The sequence below is a fragment of the Arachis ipaensis genome, chromosome B10 (assembly GCF_000816755.2).
Source record: "Arachis ipaensis cultivar K30076 chromosome B10, Araip1.1, whole genome shotgun sequence".
NCBI classification, from domain to species: domain Eukaryota; kingdom Viridiplantae; phylum Streptophyta; class Magnoliopsida; order Fabales; family Fabaceae; genus Arachis; species Arachis ipaensis.
This window is the reverse complement of record NC_029794.2, coordinates 25,024,503-25,035,032: the sequence shown is the minus strand read 5'-3', so window position 1 is coordinate 25,035,032 and position 10,530 is coordinate 25,024,503. Positions and strand designations below refer to the sequence as shown.

The 10,530-nt window shown below is 35.8% G+C and overlaps 1 protein-coding gene and 1 pseudogene across 1 annotated transcript; one reads left to right on the top strand and one right to left on the bottom strand.

Moving 5' to 3' along the window:
• LOC110268388 (protein FAR1-RELATED SEQUENCE 5-like) lies at nt 1,751-2,704 on the top strand. The gene has a single exon (XM_021114512.1). The coding sequence runs from the start codon at nt 1,751-1,753 to the stop codon at nt 2,702-2,704; it is 954 nt and encodes a 317-aa protein (XP_020970171.1).
• Nucleotides 6,814-10,530, bottom strand: part of LOC110268387 — a 12,964-nt pseudogene continuing 9,247 nt past the window's right edge.

The following is a 10,530-nucleotide window of genomic DNA, read 5'->3' as shown; positions in this document are numbered from 1 at the left end:
AAGTTGTTCATGATTTTTAGTTCTGCATGTCTTATTTTCTGTGACTGGGGAATAGGAATCATGTATTGTGATTAACTACTTAACTTTGTTCATGATCTACGTTAGATGGAATTTGAATTCCGTTTGCTGTGACTTGGAATCATTTTGTAGTATTTATATTGGTTTATTCTAGCCTGAGTTTTGTGCTGTTCATTGTTTGCTTGATGTCCTTTAATTTTGTTCTGAACTGAGTTAATTGGAATTGAAGTATGTAATTGGCATAAGAGTAGATTTAATTTTGATCAGATACACCTTCGATGTTGTTGTGTTATTTTTCCGAACTTTTCATGTTATAGTTGCTGATGTCGTGTTGTTGTTGGTGTTTTCTTTTGTTTTTTTATTTTATCTTGTTGCAATTAATTAGTGACAGAAAGAGTAAGCGTTGTGTACCAAATATTAAAAGATGATTATGTGGAATTATGGAAAGCATTTGTCAGCGAGTTGCTGTATAGAAAAACGAAAAGTTGGTAAGCAACGGTTGCTTTGTTGAATTGGGTCCCTGCGCAAGTAGATGGAATTTGACTTCAAATCTGTGAAATTAATATAATCCACTTATAGTAATTATAATCTTTTCTTGTTGTTATAGTTATCTTTTACTTGAGCTCACAACTATAACATGTTTTGGGTAGACGTTTCTGTTTCTGAAACGGGAAAATCCTTGGTTTTTCAGCTGCTGCCTCTGCATTTTATATTGACTTTAACCTGTTTTTTTTTGCTTTTTTTTTTCTAATGTATGTGTTTTTTTCTGTGCAGGGGTTTACCTTCATGACCCCACTGCATTTCTTGCAGCTGTTGATCCTACTCTTGTAACCTGGTTGGAGGGTAGTGTTAGATATCAAACCAGTGGCATTACACGAGGTCTTACAATACTGTACAACAAACAGAAAAGGTGTTGTTATGCTGGTTTGAAATTTATCTTAAACTATTTGCATTTTGATAAAAGAGATGTCTTGGAGCAATGGTTGAGTTATCTTTGTATGACCTTAAGGTCACGAGATTAATTCGTGTAATTGGTCATGGATGCATTTATTATGTTAGACTGTATAAATTACATCCTCTAGGAATGGTGCTTTTGCACGTGGTTTTTTTTTCTTTAATTTTTGCAGTTTAATCCAGTATATATGAATTCGTTACTTGATATAGAGTAAACTTTGTAATTAAATATTTTTATAAGAGGACTGGATATATAATTTCTGTAAGCATTAAAAAAGTTAAGTTATATTTTTTTATTATTTTGCAGAAACTCAATGCACCTCAGCCCCATTCCTCTCTGAAATTGAAAGAAAAAGGCAAATCAAGCTCTACCCACCCATTTACCCAGCCCCACTGCCCGCAGCACTGCAGCCACACTAACCACCGCAGCCACCTCAATTTTGGTGAGAATGTCATTCTATTTCATACAGACCATTACAAATGAAATTCTAAAGTGATGAAATCATTGATGCTCATTTTTTAAAAAAATTAATCTAAATATATGTTGTTATGCTTAGATCTTTAAGATACAAAGAAGATAGTCAACCAAATGAGGGACATAAAAGTAAATACAATTAGATGGATTGTATTAAAAACTTTTAGTTCCTTAAAAGGTGTTGCTGTATTTTATTTGAATTAGTGGTAATTTTTGTAGTCTACATATCTGTGAAATGTTAATTGTGTCGTGATGTGTTTGTTTATTTTTTATAAATTGGAGGTGTATCTTCGTTTTTGGGAGATGAATCCGTCGGATGGCGATTTTTTCGGATCAGACTCCGATGTTGGGTTCCCTAGTGGAGACGATCTAGAATTTTTAGACGACGATTCAGAGGCTGATGAAGATAGACCTCAAGATAAGAGAATAGCAAAGCTGTCACAAGAATATATCATGCAACTTCAGTTTACAGATGAGGAAGCTGTCTATCGATTCTATAAGACTTATGCAATGATGCACGGTTTCGCTGTGAGGTTGGATGAAGTCAGACGCGATAGTGATGGTTCCGTAATTATGCGCCAAATTGTTTGCAATCGGGCGGGCTCAAGAAAGGAAGAGGTTGAAAAGGACGAAAGAATCAGGGACCACCGACCCCTAACTCGAAGTTGTTGCCCGGCTAGAATTCATGCAAGACTAGATACAAAAATTCAGCAATGGAAGGTTGTTTCGTTCTACGAAGAGTACTCTCATGAATTAGTTGCTCCACTCGACGTTAGCATGATGCCTGAGTATCGCACATTCAGTGTCTCGGATAAAGCTCAGGCAAAGAATTTGCACGACATAGGCATCAGGACCTGTCACATCTTGGGATACTTGGCTGCTCAAAAAGGTGGATATGCAAACTTGCCATTCAACCAAAAAAACATGTACAACCTCATTACTCAATATAGGAAGGAAAAGGTGAAGGGTGGTGATGCAAATGCTGCAATAAGCTATCTGAGAGGTAAAGCTGGGAACGATTCTTATTTCTTTGGCAAGTACACATTAAGTAATGAAAATCGATTGGAAAATTTATTCTGGGCTTATGGGACTAGCCGCATTGATTATGAGTGCTTTGGGGATGTATTGACATTTGATTCGACTTACAATAGGAATGTCTACAATAAACCACTTGTTATATTTTCTGGTAGCAATCATCATGGGCAGACCGTCGTATTCGGTTGTGGTCTTCTTGTTAATGAGGATATTGGTTCATAGAAGTGGCTCTTGGAAACTTTTTTGGAAGCAATGGGGAGTAAACACCCTACGGCAGTTGTCACCGACGGAGATCTTTCAATGAGAGAAGCAATTAAACAGGTCTTTCCTTCTGCAACACATCGACTATGTGCATGGCACTTACATAGGAATGCATGTGAGAAGGTTAAGAACAGTGGATTTCTAATGGACTTCAAGCAATTGATTTATGCCAATGTGAGTGTTGAAGAGTTTGAGGTCAGGTGGGAAGACATGGTGGCCAGGTATAACTTATCAAGCAACTCTTGGGTCGTCCAAACCTATGAGATGAGGAATCTATGGGCTCTTGCATATTTGAGGGACCAATTTTTTGGGCGAATCAGGACAACATCCCAGTGTGAAGGGATTAACTCTCTAATAAAAGCATATGTGAGAAAGAAAGATACCCTTCTTGAATTCATCAATAACATGGAGACCGTGGTTAGCCATTACAGGAACAATGAAAGAGTCGCAGAGTTCAATAGTAAATATACCGCTCCAGTACTTGTGACTTCTTTGCCGACACTTGAAGATTTTGCTGCAAAGACTCACTCGTAACATGTTCCAGGAGGTCAGGAAGGAAATTGAGGGTGCTTGTGCAATGAATACAGAGTTGGTAATTCAGGATGGTGAAAAACTATACTTCAAGTGTAACATTTTTGGAGTGCCAGAGATTCATCATGTGGTTGAGTTTGACAGAGTTCGGGGGATTCTCCGTTGCGAGTGTCTGTGGTTCAAAAATAGAGGAATTCCCTGCATGCATATATTCACCTGCCTAAAGCACCAACACATTGAAGTTATTCTAGAAAGCTTAGTGTGCAAGCGTTGGACGAAGAATGCGAAGAGTGACTTCATGAAGTCAAACGTCGATGATCCAAGTGATTCTGATAAGGTACTAAAGTGTCGTTTGGGTGTGTTGGGTGTTGAGTGTTCTAGGTTGATGGATTTGGCCTGTAAGAATTCAAGTGATTTTGTCGAAGCAATGAATAGTGTTGTCGACACAATTACAAAACTCCAAAAGTGAGGTGAAAATCCACGTAACGCTAACTTAGACGATGACTGTGTTGGTGACCCATTGGTGGTGAAGAGTAAGGGAGCTCCCAAGAAAAACTCAAAATTCAAGCAACAGAGAAAGTGTTCAAACTGCGGTGTGACAGGGCACTACAACAAAAGTTGTCCTAATGCTCCTGGTAGAATCCCAAAGGAGCCAGTAGACGATGATATAGAAACGAATATCAGCAGCATCCTCCCTAAGGTATCTCATACTATAACTATGTCTAGACATTTGTTGTATGCTAATCTGTCATATTGTGTTATGGATTTATAAGCTATGTTACTCTCATGCATTTGTAATGGACTGTGGTGTTTGCTTTGTGATCAGCACAAAAGACATGACAGTGTGAAAAATCAGCATAAGATGGAAAAAGATAGGAACATTGGTGGTGGAACAGCACCAACCTCAGCAGCTAAGTCGGCTTTTATTGATCAAGTGAAAACATCAAGTCTTGGTCCCAATATCCCGGTTTGTGCGTCTACAAGTAACGAAGAGTCCGGGATGGGTTCCATACCAGCTGGGTCTTCTGTTGTGGCCCCTGAAACTGGAATGGCAGCTTGAAGATGATTCAGATTTTTGGATGATTGGTTATTTCGTTCCATTTACTAATTACCTTTTATTGATGATTGTATAGTTTGCATTCATTGATTGAATTGACATTTATTGAACTAGGAAGATTACGTCATTTTGCTCATTTACTATTAAATTTGTAGAAATTGCTTTTCGACTTATTCTATCAATAAACGAATTTGAGCTTAATGCTAGTTCATTTGAAGTGTCCCCATGTACTGTAGTAAGTAATTACGTATACGGATGTTAACCACCAAATTATAACTACGAACGCTAACTCGTGTCTTCTATTTACTACCGTGTCTTTCCCCCTTGCCTTTGCTGCGTTTTTTATTTCTATAATTATATTTCTCTTTAAAAAAGATATTCATGTTCAGAATGACTATGTTAGTTTTAAAAAAGAGTTGAATGCAGGCCAAGGTAGCTACTGAGGAGTTAATCATTGTTTCAGATAATTTGTGGGAGAGATGCAAGATTCTGTTTACCCCAACTGTAGTTAAGGGATATCCATTCTACCTATATTGACAACTCACATTTGTATTTATATTATCTTAACAGGTGGATACCTTCTTCTCAGCAATACAGGGCTTCTTGGTATTGTTTGCTTATGCCTCTCTTGGTGAGCATTAACATCTATCTTACTTTTGCCTTCCTCTGATGGTATGGTAAACTGTGGTCTTGGCCATGCTTTTGAGAACCATTCTATATTGTTATGTTTGGCTAGAAGATAGTTGATCTGATCAACTGCTTGGTTTTTTTTGTGGCTTGCAAAACCTGACTACTGAATAAAGAAAAAGTGATTTTGTATGAGTTCTATTTTTTATACAAATGAAATAGCTAAAAGCTGACTTCTCCCTAGAGATACTCTTTATCAGCTTCTAAAGATGAAGAATCTGAATTTTTTATTTTTTTGTTTTCTGTTTTTGGGGGATATTCTGACAATTCATATTAAAATTATTTGTCCCTGCACCGCAGTTTTTGAAAAGCATAAAAACCAGAGGCTTTGATTTATGGAATGACAAATTCAAATTTGAAGGGTTGTAACTCGGAACCTCCGATTTGAGGTTTTTCTTTTTTCTTTATTTATAAGGCTGGAAAATTGCCGGGTTAGTGTTGAGGTTTTAAAATATAAAATAATTAAGAAGCTCATATGGTCTAATTTGTTTCTAACCGTTTTACAAATTTCACACCCCAACATAACACATAATGAGCCAATAACAACCTATAAGTATAACACCAATGTTTCCTCAATATGTAAATTTAAAAGTGGAAAAGGATAGTATATAAGTAGTAACAAAGGAATACAGGATGAAAATACATACTTTTTGCTATATGACAATCATATAATGTTACAAAATGGCAATTTGGCAACCAAAATAATCAGCAAACCTCAGCTGATCAACACACTGAACAATCATTTTATTGGTTTTTTTCCTTTTTCCAACTGAAAAATTCAGGTCACCTCACTACCTTGCCAATAAATGAAATCATATACTGCTATTACAACCGAAAAGAATGACAAACTTACACCATAATACCCTAATAAAAGATTTAAAAATTATACATATAACAATGCCTTCTAGAATGACATCCCAACTTCATTCAAAATTGACATGGAAATGAAAACATGATCCAATCTCAGCAACCATCAATGAGCTATTCAAAGCAGCATGGAGGGGGAGAAAATAAAAAAGAATATGAAAAAAATCCCTACAATCAAAGAGATACAATGTCATCATTGACATTATATAAATACAACTTAACTGAAAGGATTAGAAGAAAATAAAATATTGAATTATATGCACTAACATGCAATCCAACAGCAGTAACAAAGTCTTATTCTACTAGGCGAGGTCAGTTACGTCATGGAATCTGACAATGACCAAAAATCAAATCGTCATGAAGAATTATGTCATTTCAGAAGCCAATCCTATTTTGCACATAACTATGCGATGCAATCCCTGGTTTCTGCTTTACTCTTTCTGTTTGTGATTGATATTCTCTTATAATTTTCAACTAGGTAAATGCCCGCGCAATGCGCGAATTGTTGTACCAAATATATAGCATTTAACTTTATATATATTTGTAAAGAACAAAGACACATATTTTAATTATTCATAATTTTAAAAAATCTAGTAAATAAAAAATGTAATGCTGATTTCAATTCAACAAATTATTTTAAAAAATTCTTATGTAATGTATCTTTTAAAAACGAATTTTATATAATATTTTGCAATGTCAATTTTAAAAAAATAACAAATTACAGTAACCAATTTATATTAAAACTAATCCAATTTTACGAAAAATAATGGATAATTTTATGATTCAAATCAATAAATTTATTTGTAAAAACTACAAAAGTTATACCTTTTTCTTTATATAAAATTATTAGAATTAGTGCACAAAAAACATAAATATATTTTTGGCTTCCTGTTTTATTAATGCTTTATATATATTTAGTTAAAATATATCAATCATGTAAATTCTCAATTAAGTCGGGTCCTGTATTAAAGTTTGACGTATACGAGGCCATGAAATCCCTCAAAATGTTTTCATGTCGAAATGATGGAACATCAAATTGCCACCCATCATACATCTCATTCCATGCTTGCACCATCTCGTCAATTTTGAACCCTGTGATTATTAAAATTTAATAATGTGTTCTTAGTGCCCTGAAATAATTGAGACTCAAAATGGATGTGAGTCTTAAACATGATGGCTAATATTTTTTCCTTCACATACCTCCAAGTGCTGTTGTATTAGAACTGTGATTTTTTATCATGACGCCAATGTCGGACGAAGAATCTCTAGCTAGTTCTAACTTTTCAACTGCAACCTCCAAGCATTCCTCCTATGTGGGTAGGCCTAGCTTATATTCCACAACAGAGCGCTCATACAACAACGTTCCCCCTAAAAGATATACCTGTAACCTCATCTTTGAAGCCTGCTCTTCGGCTTCCTCTGGAGAAACATACCGGAAAAGATTATGCAAATCCATTTTCTCTAACTGGAGTTGTCGAATTTGGATAATCCATTCAAACACTGCTTCTCAATCCCTTCCCACATCAACATGCCTTTCTCCATGCTATCCTCTGCCTTGTTATAGTACTGCAAAACCTCTTCAGAAGCACCAATGTCCAGGTCCTTATTGGTTGCCACCGAATAACACCAATGAAGCTTTGCTTGCTCAAACTGCTGATACCCAAGTGTAAGAAGTCGTTCATAGAAGTCGGGTTTGATTCTCACGGCCTCTTCGTATCTCGTTTCTGCTCTTGTGTACTCAGTTTGAGCCCAGTCATATGCAGACTTGATACTCTCCAAAGACTCTCTTGATCCATCCTCTGCAAAGGATACACGCTTCCTCGCCCTAGACATGTGAACATTCCCCCAATTAAACAATGCCGAAGCTGCCATTTCTTGAAATTTATCAGCTGCAATTTCAAACAGTTCTTGAGCATCATCATCCAATGCAGTATCCTCCATTGCTTCGGAATATAGCTTCATTCCAACCTTGTGAATATATAGATATGCATCAGAGTCAAATCCAACAGGGTTCTTGAACAGCCTTGCAAACTGGACAAGCCAGTCCTCCATAGTAATCACCCGGTTTGCTACCGGTTTGGCTCTTTGCCTAGCTACATTCTCTATATCCTCACCTGATTTGCTAACATAAGTTGGCACCCCACGTCTGATGAGAGAACTTTTGCGTGGTCTAGAAAATTGCGGATAAATCCTCGTTGCAAGTATAGTTTCTAAACTTTCAAAAGTCCCTTCATACAAACGTTTTGGGTGTCACAAGTAACAAACCCCTTTAGAAATTGTTAACCAAGTATTCAAACCTCGGGTCGTCTTCTCAAGGAACTGCGAGGAAGTATGTTCTTATTATTGGTTATAAAGGTTGTAATCGGGGTTTAGAAGGTGAGAAGCAAGTAATTTAAATGACAAGTGAATTAAATGGCAAAAAAATAAATAATAACTGTAAAGCAACCTTTAGTAAGGTAGAGAAATTAGAGGTCCAACTTAGTTATCTCTCTCAACAATAATGAAAGTTGAATCTAAACCCCACTTGGTCAACCTTTACCAGGGCAAAGAAAAGTCAAGGGACTAATTAAATTGACTTTTGAATCCTAATTATTTCCTCAGAAAAGGTTGGGATTATTCAAGTTCAGCTCAATTAGCAAGATCACGATTATCAATTATGTTGAGTTTAATAACTGTTGAGTTACTAAATTCTTAACCAGAACCAAAAGGGGAAAAAGTAAAATTGCTGGAATAATAAAGAGGTCCTTAGATGGGAAGCAATGGTAACTTAAATCAAAGAGAACAATCATAAACTGAAAATACCTCAATTATCATTAATTCAATTAACAGTCTATAACATGAGAGAATTCATAAATCAAATTATAATAATCAATTCAAATGTTGGAATAAATAAATAGAAGTAATGCTAAAAGAACATTAAACCTGGGATCCAGAGTTACTCTTAAAACAAGAAGAAATCCTAAATCCTAAAGGAGAGAGAGAGAAGATCTCCCTCTCAACTAAATTTAAATCATTGAAAGGTAAAAATATGCAAGCTCTCTTTGAATGGAAGCATTCCCACACTTTATAACCTCTGGGCTAAGCTGTCTGTACTTAGATCTGGGCCAAAAAGGGCTTCAGAATTCACTGGGGGCGTATTCTGTAATTTCTGGTGCGTGGCCTCTGTCACTCGTCCGCGTGGGTCACGCGGTTGCGTCATTCAGAGCTTTTCCTTGCCACGCGGTCACGTCAGTCATGCGACCACGTCATATGCGTTCTGCTTAAGGCGCGCGGTCGCGTCAGTCATGCGGCCGCGTCGCTGCTGATTCGTGCTTGGCACGGGATCGCGTCATCCATGCGATCACGTGGATACCAGTTTCTTTAAAGCTCCGTTTTGCTTTCTCCTTCCATTGTTGTATGTTTCCTTTTCCATCCTTTAAGTCATTCTGCCTTAGAAAATCTGAAACTACTCAACACACTAATCACGGCATCGAATGGAAATAAAGGTAATTAAATTAATCAATTTTAAAGGTTAGGAAACATGTTTTTCACAATATGACATAATAAGGAAGGGAAAGTAAAACCATGCAATTAATGTGAATAAGTAGGTGAAGAGTTGGATAAATCACTCGCAAATGAGATGGGAAAGAAAACTTTGTACAAACTTGCAAAACAATTAGTAATTTAAGTACAGATATATGTTGATGAGTTATAGAACCCTTACTGGATTTTGTGTTTACTCTCTAGTCACTCAGTGTTTATTGGGTTTATTCACTCTATTTCTCTTTTTATTCTTAATTTCTATAGCTTTGTTCTTCATCTAACCAATCAACAATTATAGAATATAGTCATACCAAAACTCATGAGGTCTTTAATTAAGGTTGTAATGGGGTCAAGGCAAAGGGTAAGGATATATGTATAAGGTTAAGTGAGCTAATAAGTGAATCCTTAATTAGACTAAGATCTCACCTAACATACATATTTAGTAAAATAAAATTTCTGTACCTATTTTCCCATATTTCCCACTTATTGTTACATGCTCATGTTTCACTTTTTATTTTATTTTTTTTATTTCATGTGCATTGTTTTCATTGGGGAATTTCCTTTTTGTATTCCCTCTTATTTAGATGCTGAAAAATAACTTTTTTTTAATGCACATGATAATTAAATCACTTAGATTTTCTCATGAGCATGCTTCCCAAATTTATTTTTATTTCTCTTTTTTTTTTTTAACTTTCCTACCTTTTTGTTTCTATCACTCATGTTCCCAAAAGGTTTCCCACATTTAACTCTATTCATGATTTTCTATCTTAAGCTAACCAAGGATTCACTTGGGATTTTCTTTTGTTTTTATGCTTAAGGCTAGTAATTTGGCTAAATAGAATAAAGGGGTTTTAATAGGCTCAAGGGGGTTAACAAGGGTGATGTAGAAGGCAGGCTAATTTGGGGTGAGTGAGCTAAAATCAATTGATGGCCTCAATCATTCTCTTGGTATGTATCTATTCTATATTCTATAATTGGACATATAGATTAAAGCAAAGGAAAGAACATCAGAATAAAAAGAAATGTAACACACAAAAATGAAATTATGGTTTGAATGCAACCATACAATTTAAGCTCAAGACTCACAGGCTGTGTGTTCTCTAACTCAAGCATCATATATTAA